Source organism: Mchenga conophoros, linkage group LG20 (genome assembly GCF_057382185.1).
Source record: "Mchenga conophoros isolate Kocher_MC1m ecotype Shallow Benthic linkage group LG20, M_conophoros_male_GT1.1, whole genome shotgun sequence".
NCBI classification, from domain to species: Eukaryota; Metazoa; Chordata; class Actinopteri; order Cichliformes; family Cichlidae; genus Mchenga; species Mchenga conophoros.
Window position 1 is genome coordinate 18,386,300 of NC_140545.1, and position 16,668 is coordinate 18,402,967.

Genomic DNA, 16,668 nt, shown 5'->3' on the forward strand with positions numbered 1-16,668 from the left:
AAACCCATGAAGGCACAGAAAAATGTGAAATCTATAGACAAAGGCACTGACACTATCTTCACAACCATTTTTTTTCCAACAATGTCTTTATTTATTTTGAACATAGCAATGTACACATCTATGAAGCGTAACAAAATAAGTAGCTGAACTTACATAAACTACAAGATAGACATACTGCCTTTATACATATACACCATATAGGAAAGGATGAGAAAAAAACAGCAACGACAAAACAACAAAAACAACACACAAAAGCAAAACAAACAAACAAGGACAAAAAAAGGGAAAACGGGGGAACAACTGTGTGCATCTCCCACAAATTATGCACCCTCACAGGTATATGTCAAATGTAAATTAGAAAGTAGTTGTTCAATGTCAAGCAATAAACATATTCCCAAGTGGACTGCAGAGGGCCACCTATGAATCGTCCCCAAAAATTTCCACCAAGTGGGGCAAGTTTTTATTAGCAAGGAAGTTTTTGAAGGGGCCCCAGATGCTATCAAAGCATTGCTGCTTACCCCTGATTGCGTAGGTGATCTTTTCTAAGGGCAGGGTAGATGTTAACTCTGAAATCCATTTACTTCTTCTCAGTCTATCCACCTCTTTCCAAGTAATGGCAATCACTCTCTTAGCCATCAGCAGCCCTATGTCTAAAAATAAGCGATGTTTCCTTGTTGTATTACAGTTAGATGGATTGATGCCCAGCAAAAAACGTTTGGTTCTAAATGCAGTTTTATTTCTAAAATTTCTTCAGTGCATTGTTTCACTTCTTCCCAGAATTTCCTAATTTCAGCACACTGCCACAAACAATGGAGAAGTGTTCCCTTTTCCTCGTCACATTTTATACAAACATCCGGGATGGTACTGTAGAAAGCATTAAGTTTGACTGGAGTCATTAACCAGTTGTACTGCAAGAGATTTAAATAAGTGTTCACTGTTTGTGATTGTGCCCTGGCGCAAGCCCTCTCCCACTCTTCAAGGGAGTAAGTCTTCTCTCCAGGATTCAAGCTTCTTTACGGACGTTTTTGTAGAGGCGGCCACCAGTTTATTATAGATTTTAGAAATCAAGCCCCTTCCCTGGCAATCTTTCACCATCATTTTTTCAAGGGTTGATAGGCCAGGAATGGACAAGGACTGGTTTTGCTGTGTTCTAATAAAGTCTCTCAGCTGTAAATAGCTAAAGAACTGGCTGCAGGCTATGTCATGCTTGAAAACCATTTCATCAAAGGACAGTAAGTGTTTATTATCTGGGTTGTAAAGATTTACTATTTTTTGTAACCCCCTTTCGGCCCATATTTTAAATCCCCCTTCACCCTGTCCTGGGGGGAAATGATCATTCCCCCATATCGGGCTGAATACTGAGAGTGAATTAACTTCATTGAGGTGAGTCTTAACTTGATGTCGTAAGGCAGATACAATAGAGATAGGCACAACCTGGGGCGTCTGTTCTTCCATAAAAACTTGATGAAGAGTGTCCTCAGTTGAGAAAATAAATTGCTTGGTGGTGGCAGAGGCAAGTTTTGAAATAAGTACAGCAGTTCAGGGAGTATATTCATTTTGAGAATATTTAATTTCCCCATTAATGACATTGGTAGAGCAGTCCATCTATCCAGAGATTTTGAGACATCTTGCATAACTGAATTATAGTTAATTTCTATGATATCCTTAAGCAAAGGAAGAATTTGGATGCCCAAATAGGTAAAGCTATTAACAACCTAAATTGAGTAACAACAGAGGTTGGGTTTTCTCTATCTAATTGGTTTATTAACATAATGGATGTTTTAGACATATTGATCTTGTAACCAGAAATTCCTTAAACTCCTTAATCAATTCTAGCAGAGCCAACCAAAACCAAGGGGCACAAGAGTCCAAAACCAGTCCAAAAACACAAGAAAACAGTCCACGAACACAAGAAAACAGATCAAAAACAAAACCAAACTAGAGCTCAACAAGAGTCCAAGAAAAGTTCAGGGGGTTGACCCGGGGGTCAACAACACAAGGACCAAGACAGTTCTGGGGGCCGGCCGGGCACACAGCAACGGCGGCGGCGCAGGCAAAACCAATCAGGACGCCGACCACTCGGAAGGCAGTGGCGGCCACTAAGCAGGTCCGGAGGTCGGCCGCAATGCCAGCGGCGGCGATGAACTCTTTCCGGAGGCTGTCCCCGAAGGCTATGATGCCAACTTAGAGGCCTGGAAAACGGCCGGCAGAGGCGAAGCGGAACAGGTCGAGCTGGCTCTGACGGCGGTGTGGCAACCGCAGGACCAGACGAGGCAGGACCAGATGAAGGCACGGAGGCATGACCAGACGAGGCAGGACCAGACGAAGGCACGGAGGCTGGACCAGGCGTGGATGAAGGCACAGAGGCTGGACCAGGCGGCAGCGGGACGGCTGCGGAACCTGACGGCAGCGGGACGGCTGCGGAACCAGACAGTGGTGATACTGCAGGAGGTGATGTGGACGCAGGCAACGGTGTAGAAGTCACAGGGGATGATTCAGCAGGTGGTGGCTGAACAAACTTCCCCGGAACGTCAGCAGATGTGAGGATGTGCTTGCTGGGTCCTCCAGGACCCCCAGCAGACGAGGCGTGATGCTGGATGGGCTCCTCGGACCCACCAGCTGACTTGGCTTGAAGCTGGACGGGCGACTCGGGACCTTCAGCAGACGACATTTGAGGCTGGACGGGCGGCTCGGGCCCTCCAGCAGACGTGCCTTGAAGCTGGACGGGCGGCTCAGGCCCTCCAGCAGACGTGGCTTGAAGCTGGACGGGCGACTCGGGCCCTCCAGCAGACGTGGCATGAGGCCGGACGGGCTCCTCGGAACCTCCAGCTAACAAGACTTAAGGCCGGCTGGGTTCTCCCGAACCCCCAGCCGACGAGACCTGAGGCTGGACGGGCTCCTCAGGCCCTCCAGCCGATGAGGCAGGACGCTGGCTGGGTTCACTTGAACCCCCAGCTAATGTGGCTTGAGACTGGACGGGCTCCTCGGGCCCTCCAGTGGAGACAGACACTGAAGCAGCAGGTACGGAGACCTCTGGCAGTGTGGACACTGGCTGGGGCTGAGCAGCACAGTGGCTTGACTCAGGCAGCAACAGTGGGATGCAGTCCTCGGAGGGCTGTAAGTGTTCCCCAATACACTCAGCAGAGGACAGAGGCGGACGGGTGAATTCACTTGAACTCTCAGGGGTGCTGAGAGCCGAGACCGTTCTGGTGAGTTCTCCTGGTGAGCTGCTGGTGCTGGCGTCTTGACCTTTAGGGGTCCAGAGTTGGCTGGTGACTGACACCCAGCCTCTGGGGAGGCCCTAGAGGGAGCAACTGTCTCTGAGATGGCCAGCTTAAGAGAACCAGCAGATATTGTGGTGAAGTGTGTTTCCTGCTTTGGATGAGAAGGTGAGGATGGTGGCTGGGTAAATGAGTGGGCAGACAGTTGAACTGGTGGCAACAGAGCTATAGGCAGCGAAGCGGCTACAGACTGACCTACCAGTAGCGGAGACGGTTGTAGTGGAGGCGTAATAAATTGTGGAGTGTCTGACTGAACTGAGGGCAGCTGGGCTGCTGACTGAACTGAGGGCAGCTGGGCTGCTGACTGAACTGAGGGCAGCTGGGCTGCTGACTGGGGTGAAAGTGAGGATGGGACAATACGGCCAGAAAAACCAGTTTCAGAAAGGTTTATTGCTTTCCCTGAAGGAACTGACGGAGACAAGAAAGCTTCCCTGACACTTAAATTCCCTATGTTCGTAGTGCTAGGCTCAGCTACTCCGGGCATGGGAACAACAGCGTGAACATAGTAATTAACACGAAAAGTCGGCTCAACAAAGGCAGTCTTAGGAGCAATGGTCATGGGTGAGACAGAGAAATCCTTATTATTTTTAGAGGAGACACAAAAAATAGCTCCAGAAGAAATAGACCTAGTATCTGGGTCAGAAGGAACAGAAAGAGTGTCTGTTTCACCCACCACAGCCGGCTGTTTTGACATCCTGAAGTCTGGCTGTGGGGTGCCGCGCCGGTGCCGCGAATGTCGCTTCCTCCTTGGAGTCGGCTCCGACGGGCCGGGTACGCAGTTCGGACGGCACGTGCTCCACTGAAACGAGCGGGCGAGCGGTAGCGGCGGGGGGGGGGGGTGAAGGTGGAGTTCGTGGAGAATGAAGTTTTGTACCAGAGGGTGCAGTGAGTCCAATAGCCAGGGATAATCGGAAATAAGCTGTTGTAGCCTGGCTTCCAGAAGGTAGAGAAATGCTTCTCCCTCATGCTCTAGCCACAGGTTGATTAATTTTGAAGCAGAGTTCGTTATGAGGTCCCGAAGCTCCGTGGGTGGGGTGAATGCCGCTGGATCCATATCTGGCTGGTCTGTACTGTCACGGCGAGTGAGATGAGCCGCGTGGAAAATAAAGGAGGATCCAAACGCAGGCACTTGTAAAGGTGTGATGGTGGTTTATTAAACACAAAATAAAAATGGACAAAAGGCGAACCGAACAAGGACTAAACTAGACTGGGAACAAACTGACTACAGAACACGAACCTGAACCTGAACATGAATGAAAGTGAGCAGAAACACCTGGCGGTGTTTCCACACAGATGAAGCAGGGTGGAATACACAGACGGACCAGCAACTACAATGACAGAGGACACGACTTAAATACACACAGAGAAACACAGGGGAATTACACACAGGTGGTGGACACAGCTGGGAATAATCAACAAGACGAGACACAGGTAAAACTGAACACACTCACATGAGATGCAGACCTTCCCAATAAAACAGGAAAAGAGAACACTGCACCAAGACGCAGACCTGACACTGAGACAGACAGACAGAATGACACATGGAACCTGAACTAAACTAAACGTGAGATACAACCGAGAACAAATCCTTAAACATGAATAAACAGAAACATAGAATTCTAATAATAATACTCATAACGCCCAAAACCACAACAAACATTCAAAAATAAACTAATCAATCAAAACTCAAAATACTGGGTCGAAACTGACCCAGAACCGTGACACCGGGATAGATTTGTTAAAATTTTTAAGAAAAATAATTAAATCATCAGCATACAAGGCTAAGCGATATTCTGTCTGTCCTATTGTTATACCAGAAATAATATCATACTATCATCTCGCTGCAATAGCCAAAGGCTCAATTGCCATAATATATGATCAATCAATCAATCAATCAATCAATAATGAACAACGGTGGGGACAAAGGGTCCCCTTGTCTACACCCTCGATTTATTTTTATGGTTTTTGAGATATTATTGTTAGTCAGGATCTGTGCATATGATTCCTTATAAAGTAATCTTACCCAATAACAAAAATCCTCTCCCAGACCAAAGCGCGCCAGAGTCTCAAACAAATAAAGGCCATTCCACTCTGTCGAATGCCTTTTCAGTGTCAAGTGACAGTAAAGCAGTGTCAAGAGCCCCCCTTTTGGTCATAAAGAATGTTCAGAATCCTTCGGACATTGTGGAATCCTTGTCTGCCCCTAATGAATCCGTTCTGATCCCTCCCAATTATTTTAGGTAGTATTTCTTCGATTCTCTTGGCTAAGATTTTACAAAGTATTTTTAAATCTGCATTAAGCAGACTGATGGGTCTCCAGTTTTCACATTTATTGTGTGGTTTACCAGCCTTTGGGAGCAGACTAACTAGTGCTCCTTTCAAGGACTGTGGTAAGGTGCCCTTTTGAAAGGATTCTGTTAACATTTCTAAAATTGGAAGTCAACAGTTTATATTTAAACTTTTTATAAATTTCAATTGGGAGGCCATCGTGTCCGGGGTTTTTCCCCGATTCAATACTATCGATTGCAGCAGATAATTCCTCGACAGTGATATCTTTCTCCAAAATAGCCCTAAGGTCTTCTGGTATATTGGGTATATTTATCTTATCTAAAAACTTTTTTAGTTCTGAGTGGTCATTAGATATTTCTGAACTGTAAAGATCTTCATAATATTTCCTGAAGGCTCCTGCCGGATCCACAATAATTTCTCCTAGCTCATTTTTGCAGTGAGATAATAGCCCTTTCACTCTGGAGCTGCTTGAGACGTCATGCAAGAACCTTCCCAGGTTTTTCACCCTGATTGTAGAAGAACTGTTTAAGTTGCAGCAGACTGGCCACAGCTTTTGAGGCAGAGAGTTCATTCCATTAGGCCCAAAGCAGCAATACATTTTGCTGTATTTCAGGGGACCTTGTGTGATAGTATTCATTGTCTAATTCCTTTATGTTTGTCTCTAACTTTTTTGCCTTTTGGATTGGATTGGATCTAATTATTTGGCCCCTAATAAAAGCCTTAAAAGCCTCCCATCTTATGCTTGCAAAGGTTTCTGTTTTATTCATTTCAAAATAGAGGCTAATTTGTTCATCCAAAAGCAAGACAAAACCAGGGTCCGCCAACCATTTTTGTTTGCAACGCCAAATCCTAGCATCTTTCACAAGTCCTGATATACCAATGAATTGGGAGCATGATCTGAGATTAGAATAGCCTCATTGGAGCATTCCTTGATTTTAGTCCCAACTCTGCAGATATCAAAAATAAGTAAATTCTTGAATAGGACTTGTGTGCACCAGAATAACATGAGAACTTTAGAAAGTCCGGATTTTCTTCCCTCCAGATAGCTATTAAGTTCAATTCCTTCATAAAGCGCTGTATAGTGTGGGATTATAATATTATTTTATGCCATGTTAGACCCTTAATTAAAGATTGTGAATTATTATGTAATTTTAGTTTGCATTATTCTCCTGAATTAGAAGAAGGTGATAACTATTGCATTTGTTAAACTGATTTGCATTACATTAGACTGCTGATTGATTGTGAATGAATGATATTGTTTTATGATGCATTACACTGCTGAGTTATAAGAAATACTGTTCGCAGAAAGTCATCGCCTTATTTGTCTGATTAGAAGAGAACAGAACATACTGGAGTTTTCTGCCCCATCTCAGCAGGAGCAGATAAACAGGGAGCCAAGGTCGTAGCTTAGGCACTGTGTGAGAGAAAGAATGTGAATGTTTAGGCTTTTATGATTAGGTGGGGGCCACTAGAGGCTATAAGAGTTTGATCAATGCTCCACCATTTTGAGATCTGATGCTGTCTGCGTACGGTGTCCATCTCCCACGTGTGTGATCATTAAAATCATTGTTTGACTCAACCCGGCCGGACCTGGAGTGGTATGGATTTATGCACCCCTCTCGCTTGAGAGTTAAACGATGCAGACCAGATCTTGCCTCTCCACCTCCTCTTAATTTTCAAGTCCTCATTATGCATCAGATGTGTTTCCTGAAGAAACACAATGTTAGACTGCAAAAATTTTATTCTGTTCATGACTTGTTTAACTTTCTTCAGATTTCGTAACCCTCTGCTGCCCCACGTCATGGCCGACGTGACACCGGCATAACCCTAAGTTTATTTGTCGAAATAGGGGTGATTCACTTACTCCAGTGCCCAGCAGTCTCGTCTCTGTCAGTGCTCCCTAGGGCAGCTGTGGCTACAGTGTAGCTTGCCATCACCAGTGTGTGAATGTGTGTGTGAATGGGTGAATGACTGAATGTAGTGTAAAGCGCTTTGGGGTCCTTAAGGACTAAGTAAAGCGCTATACAAATACAGGCTATTTATCATTTACCATACAACAGTAATCAAATGATAAATGGTGACAATAGTGTTTTCATTATAGAACCTTTCTAGTCTTAGTCCTCATAACAGACGCAAATGATACAGGTCTCTGATCTATGAACTTTAACCACTTTCATTACACACAAACTCTCTCACACACAATGATGGATGGTTTGCCGATAATTTGTTTATCAACAGCAGTGAATACACCAGGGGCACTGCCACAGAGGATACTCAGAAATTATGTAAAGCACTCCAAACACTGAATGGAACATGTTTGGTATTATTTTATGTTGAGAACAATTATAGTTCTGTGTACTAACTGATAGATATTTATACCTGTATTGCTCTGATATTCTCCATCAGTTGGTCAGTTCTGGAAGCTCCCAACAGGACAGAATTTACCCTTTCATTTCTAAGGCACCAGGCTGTGGGGGTTTACAGCACAGAGAGAAAATGTTAATGTCAATGATATCAAATCAAGTTAAATACAATGTTTTCTAGAAAACTGCATTGTATTTTCACAGGACAAATGTGTTTTGTATTATGTTTATTATATTTTTTCTTTTACTTCTACAGTCATTTGCAGAGAATATAACATACAACAATATTTAATGTAGGGAAGCCAGTGTATTATTATACATATAGTAATGTTATTCATTTACCAATAGCCAGTTGGGGAAGAGTGCAGTCTATTCTTTCAGCAACTGCCTGCAACTCCTTTAGCTTCACCTGCTGGCGGTGCCCCTCCTCGTTTAGGATCTTGTCTTTTAGCCATTGATAACCCTGTTACAGATAGTTAAACAGACTGTAAGAAAATCTGATTGTTAACTAGTTTACCGAAATTACAAAGAGAAGAATAAGCTAAAAATAAAAAACTAAGCACTGCCATTCTCTTAGAGATTTCACCCAAGAAGTCCTCTTGGGATGAGATGAATCACTCTGATTCATTGGCAGCTGTAGAGTTGTGGCTTTTTAAATCTGTGACCAGAGTAAATCAGCTCACTCTCTGCCTGCTGGCCACATGTGTCCATTGATGGTCCCAGGACAGCCGTGGTCCTACATCACCATTGATTTCATTACTGGCTCTATCAGTGGGTAATAACTCTATACTAACATCTATAGACAGTTCTCCAAGGCTATGCACTCTGTCACCTTCCACAACTCCCTTAAGCTTCAGAAATGGCTCAGTTCCTCAGGAACCATGTTTTTTGGCTCTATTACCAGACATTGTCTCGGAGTGTGGACCTCAGTTCACCTCTCGAGTTTGGGATGTCACAAAACAGCTGTGTGCAGGCAGAATAGGACCTAAATGCAGACTTCACGGAGGCGAAAATGTAAACTTAAAAAGCAGCTTTATTGCTGACAGTGAAAACTTTAGAAAAACTACACTGGGAAAATATAAATTAAACACATGGAGAGACACATAGGGAAACACACAGCCATGTATGAGGAGATTACGACACGTGACTGAGGGATACGCTGACATAAATACACAGAGGGATACAGGGCAAAGAAGAATCAGCTGGAAGGCACGGCAGGCACAAAATACACAGATGAGACAGGGAAGGGCAAGCTGATGGGAGACTATCAAAGTAAAACAAGAAGTACATAGAGGCACAGACTGGAGAGAGAGAAGGAACTGGGGAACATAGATAAACATAACAGAATAAAACACGACGGGAAAAATGGCACAAGAACTCATACCACAATATTAACACAGACACACGGAGGGAGACACAGGGGGTAAAGACACAAGGGGAAATCTAACAACTAAACCTAATCAAAACAACCCAGGTAATATGGAATGATCCTTAGAAACAACAAACTAGACTTAACAAAGTACAAAAATGACAAAAAAAACACAATAAACTCAAACCACTGGATCACCCAGGACTGTGACAGCCAAGGTTAGAATCTCTTCTGGATTTCACAGACATAAAAATGGCAGAGAGGTCTAACCAGGAGCAGGAGGCTGCTCTTCGTTGCATGGTCCAATCTCAGTCAACCTGAAGCTTGCATTTGGCTTGAGCTGAGTACACCCACAACTCCTTGACCTCCTCTGCTGCCAGTTTGTCCCCATTTGAAGTCTTATTGGGGTATTAACCATGCCTGTTCCCCATTCAGGAAAATGAACTGTCGGTCTCCTCAGTTCAATACCACCTTCATCGCCAGTGTCAGATATGGTGAATGGCCAAGGTGTCTCTCCTCAAGAGGCCGGACGAAAACAAGAGATGGGAAGATCGTCACTGGACCCTGACCCCTAATTGCGCTCTGGGTCAGAAAGTTTAGCTGTCTTAGAAAAATACTCAATTACAAACTAAATTGGAAAACCTATAATGGCCCTTTTGTAATAGAAATTTAAAAAACAGAAAAATTACAACCTTACAACCTTGCTTGTGTCCAGGATACACCTCCCAGCTTAACACTCCTAGACAATTGAATTTTATGATTTACTTTTATCTTATATATACACTCAACAAAAATATAAACGCAACACCTTTGTTACTGCTCCCATTCCCCATGGGATGGACGTAGAGACCTAAAATTCATTCCAGATACACAATATAACCATCCCTCCCAAACAGTGGTCACAAATCAGTCCAAATGTGTGGTAGTGGGCACATCTGCTATATTGAGATAATCCATCCCACCTCACAGGTGTGCCACATCAGGATGCTGATCTGACATCATGAGTAGTGCACAGGTGTACCTCAGACTGCCCACAACAAAAGGCCACCCTGGAATGTGCAGTTTTTTGCGCTATTGGGGGTCTGGGGACCCAGAACCGGTCAGTATCTGGTGTGACCACCATTTGCCTCATGCAGTGCAACACATCGTCGCATGGAGTCTATCAGATTGTCAATTGTGGCCTGTGGAATGTTGGTCCACTCCACTTCAATGGCTGTGCAAGGTTGTTGGATATTCGTGGGAACTGGTACACGCTGTCGTATACGCCGGTCAAGCACATCCCGAACATGCTCAATGGGTGACATGTCCGGTGAGTATTCTGGCCATGCAAGAACTGGGACATTCTCAGCTGCCATCTGCCCTGAACAATGTGAACCATGATTAATCCGTGAAGCGCACACCTCTCCAACGTGCCAGACGCCATCGAATGTGAGCATTTGCCCACACAAGTCTGTTACGGCGACGAGCTGGAGTCAGGTCAAGACCCCGATGAGGACGACGGGCATGCAGTTGAGCGTCCCTGAGACGGTTTCTCACAGTTTGTGCAGAAATTGTTTGGTTGTGCAAACCAATTGTTCCAGCAGCTGTCTGGGTGGCTGGTCTCAGACGATCTTGGAGGTGAACCTGCTGGATGTGGAGGTCCTGGGCTGGTGTGGTTACACGAGGTCTGCGGTTGTGAGGCCGGTTGGATGTGCTGCCATATTCTCTGAAACGCCTGTGGAGACGGCTTATGGTTGAGAAATGAACATTCAATGCACGGGCGACAGATCTGGTTGACATTCCTGCTGTCAGCATGCCAATTGCACGCTCCCTCATTGCTTGTGGCATCTGTGGCATTTTGCTGTGAGACAAAACTGCACATTCCAGGGTGGCCTTTTGTTGTGGGCAGTCTGAGGTACACCTGTGCACTACTCATGATGTCAGATCAGCATCCTGATGTGGCACACCTGTGAGGTGGGATGGATTATCTCAATATAGCAGATGTGCCCACTACCACACATTTGGACTGATTTGTGACCACTGTTTGGGAGGGATGGTTATATTGTGTATCTGGAATGAATTTTAGGTCTCTACGTCCATCCCATGGGGAATGGGAGCAGTAACAAAGGTGTTGCGTTTATATTTTTGTTGAGTGTATATATATATATTAGGGGTGCAACAATACACAAAATTCACGGTTCGATTCGGTTCGATACTTTGGTGTCACGGTTCGATATTTTTTCGATACAAAAACAAATGTTCATGCCTTTGTAATTTATCATTTATTAAAATTAGAAATATATATTTTAACTCAAAAGCACAGTTTTTAAATTTAATGTTGCTGAAACAACAAAATAAAAATAAATCTATCTAATCGAGAAATCACTTATCTTTGGAAAAGAGAATTTATTACAGAGAAATGGCTCTTTCCAAAATAAAAGCTATACTATACGCTTCTTCTGAGGTATACTCTCAGCAGCATATTAAACGTATCAGGTAAGGAGAATCATGTGCTAACGGCTGTCTAAATGACTCGGGTAAAGTGTGTAGCATGCGTGCTTGTTGTTTTTGTCTGCTTCCACTTGTCTTTGCACTAGGATGATGTCGGCATAAATGTGCAGTCATATTTGTTGTGTTCCCACCAGTGTTGTCAGCGTTAATCTCGTTAAAATGACATTAACGCCATAACGCAGCAAATCTCCGTTAACAAGTTACCGCGGATTGCCCCGTGCTTGGGGCTGGATGGCGTCAACACGTTAACAAGCTAACTGCGCTATTGCACTAGTTCCCAAAAATTGAGCATTGCGTGGCACATCCAACATACTGTTTTACTTTTGTCCATGGCACACTTACCATCAGGGTCTCGCTTCACATGAAAACCAAGATAGTTCCAAACGCCAGATCTGAATGAGGGTGGGGGAGGTTCAATTTTGGGTAGCACTGAGGTAGTTGCCATGTTGCAACGAGCTTAGCTTCTGTCTTGCTAGTTTGCGCTGCGCTCAGTGGATCTGCATTCGACAGTACAGCCTAGGCAGAGTAGTCGAACGCAGATCGTAATGAACCGAAAGCACTGTATCGAACGGTTCAATATCGATATGAGTATCGTTGCACCCCTAATATATATGTAACTTTGCATCCCACTGTTTATATATATATATATATATATATATTGCACACTTTCTGTAAATCCGATAAACTTCATTCCACTTCTCAAATATTACTGTGTGTGTCTCCTATATGATATATTTAACTGACATTTTTTATCGTAACAACCAACGATTTATACAGGAAAATAATGACTTCTAACACACACACACACACACACACACACACACACATATATATATATATATATATATATATATATATATATATATATATATATATATATATATATATATATATATATTTATATTAGGGGTGCAACGATACACAAAATTCACGGTTCGGTTCGGTTCGATACTTTGGTGTCACGGTTCGATATTTTTTCGATACAAAAAAATGTTCATGCCTTTTTAATTTGTCATTTATTAAAATTATAAATATATATTTTAACTCAAAAGTACAGTTTTTAAATTTAACCCTAACCCTTGTGCGTGTTTTTTATTTTGACAGCAAATGCACACCTGCGGACCACTTATGTGCAGCCCTGGTTATTTAGCTCATCATATTGCAGCCACAGAAATTATTTTGTCCATGAAACCATAAAGCTGCACTTTCTTTTTGCCTTATAGTCTGATTTGTCATAACTTCACCGTTTTGTGGTAAGCTTTTCTTTGGCTGTCACTTCTTCACCCTGACCTGTCTTATTTGGCTCAGCAGAACTAAAATATATATCCTGCTGCTTTTACACACGCACTCACATAAGCTCAGCGATTCTCTGCGCGATCAACCTCTCACATGTTTAAGCTTGCTGCGGGAGATTTCACTTGTCATGTTTGCATAGTAAGCTAACGATTAATAAGACGATGTCAGAGGAATTGGTGCACAAATTATCATCACTCACAGATCAGTGCTGTCGCTCTCTATACACAGTTCGCACGATTGCAAAGTGAAAGCAAAAAAACAAGCGCAAATTCAAACGCGATTTCAATATGTCACATATTGACAGTGGCTCACCGATGCCAATGACATAATTACCCAGCTACATTTCTGAAAGAATGCAAAAGCATTGACATATATTTTTCCTTCCTACAATAGCCCAACGGGCAGGGAAGAGATAGATTTTGGTAGCCCGGCTGAAAAAAATCGCTAGCCCCAGGACGTCGGGCTAGCGATATTGCAAGACCTGTCTGTATCTGATTGAGGAATCACTCATCTTTGGAAAAGAGAGTTTATTACAGAGAAATGTCTCTTTCCAAAATAAAAGCTATATTATACGCTTCTTCTGGGCTATATTCTCAGCAGCATAAGGAGAATCATGTGCTAACAGCTGTCTAAATGACTCGGCTAAAGTCAGTAGCATGCTTGTTGTTTTTGTCTTTGCACTAGGATGATGTCGGCGTAAACGTGCAGTCATATTCGTTGTGTTCCCACTAGTGCTTTCAGGTTAATCTCGTTGAAATGATCTTAACGCCACAACACGGCAAATCTCCGTTAACGAGCTACCGCCGATCGCCCCGTGCATGGGGCTAGACGGCCAACACGTTAACGAGCTAACTGCGCTAACACACTAGTTCCCACCCATGTAATTGAGCATTGCATGGCACATCCAACATACTGTTTTACTTTAGTCCATGACTCGCTTACTTTCAGGGTCATACGTCACATGAAAACCAAAATAATTCCAAACGCCAGATCTGAATGAGGGTGGGGGAGGTCCATGTTGCAAGGGGAGCTTAACTTCTGTCTCGCTAGCTTGCCCTGCGCTCTTCCTTCTGACTATGCTGTCTGTGTTGAGCGCTCAGTGGATCTGCGCTCGACAGTGCAGCCTAGGCGGAGTAGTCGAACGCAGATTCACTGAGCGCTCAACACAGACAGCATCGTCAGAAGGAAAGTTGATAAAATAAATTACAAATGTTGTATTGTTCGATACATATGCGTACCGAACCGAAAGCACTGTATCGAACGGTTCAATATCGATACGAATATCGTTGCACCCCTAGTATATATATATATATATATATATATATATATATAGGACTAAACGCACGCATGAGGTAATCAGGGAAAGTGGAGACACAGGAGGGCACAGCTCTGACTACAATGAAACAATGACAACACAGGGGAGAGTAAGACTAAATACAATGAGCAAAGAAACACAAGGACTTTTATTAGAGTGAATTGTTAAATGTTGTCATTTCTATGCTTGCCAGCTCTGATGAAAGAAAGTCCACTGTCCTTCCCCCCAGATTCTTGAGGTTCTGGTGGGGGGCTGTAATGTTTTATTGCAGATACATCCTATCTGGAAGATCTGCTTCTTTTGATGTAAGCTTCCTGCGTTTACGACCCTTTGGTCAGCAGGAGGTCTGACACACACACACACACACACACACACACACACACACACACACACACACACACACACATTCTTACAGAAGTTCACACATATACATACAATGCTTTGTCTTAGAACTAAGGGGGCGTGGCTTTGTTCTGACGTGTTTTGTGTGAACTGTCTCTCAATAAAAGGTAGCAGGAGGAGGTCAGATCTGAGGGTCATTTTCGTGGTGGACACAGACGAGGCCTCCCTTGCGCAAATAATCGATCGACTGTCTTGTTTTCTTCTAGAATTAGCGGGGCTTGTGGAAACACAGACCCAACAACTTTCAACATAAAACAGGTAGCATGACGGAACACAGACGTGACCCGAACTTGACAACATAAACCACGCAGGCATAACATAAGAGGTAAGACACACACAACAACAAGGGGAACTTCAACACAAGGGAAGATGACATAAGGAGTCTAAATGAATAAAGAGCTGAAACTAGGCAACCTTGGAACAGGTAGCATGACGGAACACAGACTCAAAAAAGACTCAATGAGCCAAAACATAAACAATGAATATCAAAATACAATGAAACACAAAAAACTGGGTCAAACAACCCAGGACCATTACAGTTCCTTTGTTTAATACCAGATGGATATTAAATATTGGGATATTACCTTAAGTGAAGCACGTGAATAAGGAGGGATTCCATTGTTATATTTCCCTGAGATGATCCCACAAGCCAGTGGACACCATGTCATAGCTCCAATGCCTGCATGTCCAAAAGGAATACATACAGAATATTTTAAAAAATTATTTCTTTAATTTCCAGATTATGAATCGGTGTTCAGAAGGCCACTTAACATATGGTTACATTGTAACCTTGGTTCTCTGAGTGAGATAATATCTCTCCACTCCATTACATATTCCATATGTATGGGGTATGACCCAGAGAACAAAGGTTACAATGTAACCTTACATTCTCTATCATATCGAGACTCTCCAGTTTGCTATATATTCCATATGTACGGGGTAACTCTGTAAGACACCCCACGAGAAGACAGTGCAACCAAATCCCAGAATGTATTTACAAACTATTTACAAATGTACATATACATATGCCACCCCGGTCAGGGCTTCGCCAGACGCAAGACTGGCCTGAACTGGTCCCAAAAGACGTAAGGACTGCAACTGAGCGGCCACTCTAGGTCAGCCCACAAGATGCTAGGCTGACCGGGGAACGATGGCTACCACCAATGGGCACCCAGCATCTGCTCTCAAGAGATGAGCAGGCTGCCACGTTCAAGCGGAAAATTTGCGTAAAGGTGGTGGCCGAGGACAAAGTCATCAATGTACAAATGGCCAAGAGGGCAGCGCCCCTCCATATGGCCCAAGAAGTCCACCCTGCAGGTCAAGTGGGCCTGAACACCTGAGGGAAGAGGAGCTCCTACTGAAGCATAAGCCTGCAGGATTAACTGGGACTTAGACCACTAGTCCATTGTCCAAAGTGACGGGGTACGTGCAACATACAGAACCAGAGCTCGGATAGGTCACAGAGCCTGCAGACGCAGAGCTGCCTCTCATTCCAACCCTTCAGTGGGAGCTGAGTGCTGCTCAACTGTCTGAGAAAAGTAAAAGTCCGAGAGGACTTGTGGCAAGAAGGCAAGAATGCAGGGTTGGGTCCGAGGACCACCCCCTTCCCATCAAGCAGTCACTGTGGCCGACAGTGCATGGAGCTCACTTATTCTTCTGGTGGAAGTTATGGCCAGAAGGTGGTCTTAAGCGATAGCCACTTCAACTTAGCATCTTCCAGGGGCTCAAATGGAGGGCACTGGAGGGCACTAAGGACCAGTTCCAGGTCCCAAGGGGAAACCGAGCTGTTAGGTCCTGGACACCCCTAGCAAACGCGAAATCAAAGCAGCGTTAGCGCAACGCTGACGCTGCTTTGATTTTGCA

General features: G+C 44.0%; 1 protein-coding gene across 4 annotated transcripts in view; it reads right to left on the reverse strand.

The window, feature by feature from the left end:
* Positions 1-16,668, reverse strand: part of LOC146550612 (voltage-gated potassium channel subunit beta-2-like) — a 257,376-nt gene that overhangs the window by 31,403 nt on the left and 209,305 nt on the right. For 3 of the 4 annotated variants that reach the window (XM_085259375.1, XM_085259373.1, XM_085259374.1), the window contains 3 exons: positions 15,390-15,484; positions 8,276-8,396; positions 7,950-8,038 (listed from right to left, as the gene is read on the reverse strand). The exons of the other annotated variant lie outside the window; for it this stretch is intronic. In XM_085259375.1, the coding sequence (XP_085115501.1) occupies positions 7,950-8,038; positions 8,276-8,396; positions 15,390-15,484 (305 nt within the window). The remainder of the gene's footprint in view (positions 1-7,949; positions 8,039-8,275; positions 8,397-15,389; positions 15,485-16,668) is intronic. 4 annotated transcript variants of the gene reach the window in all.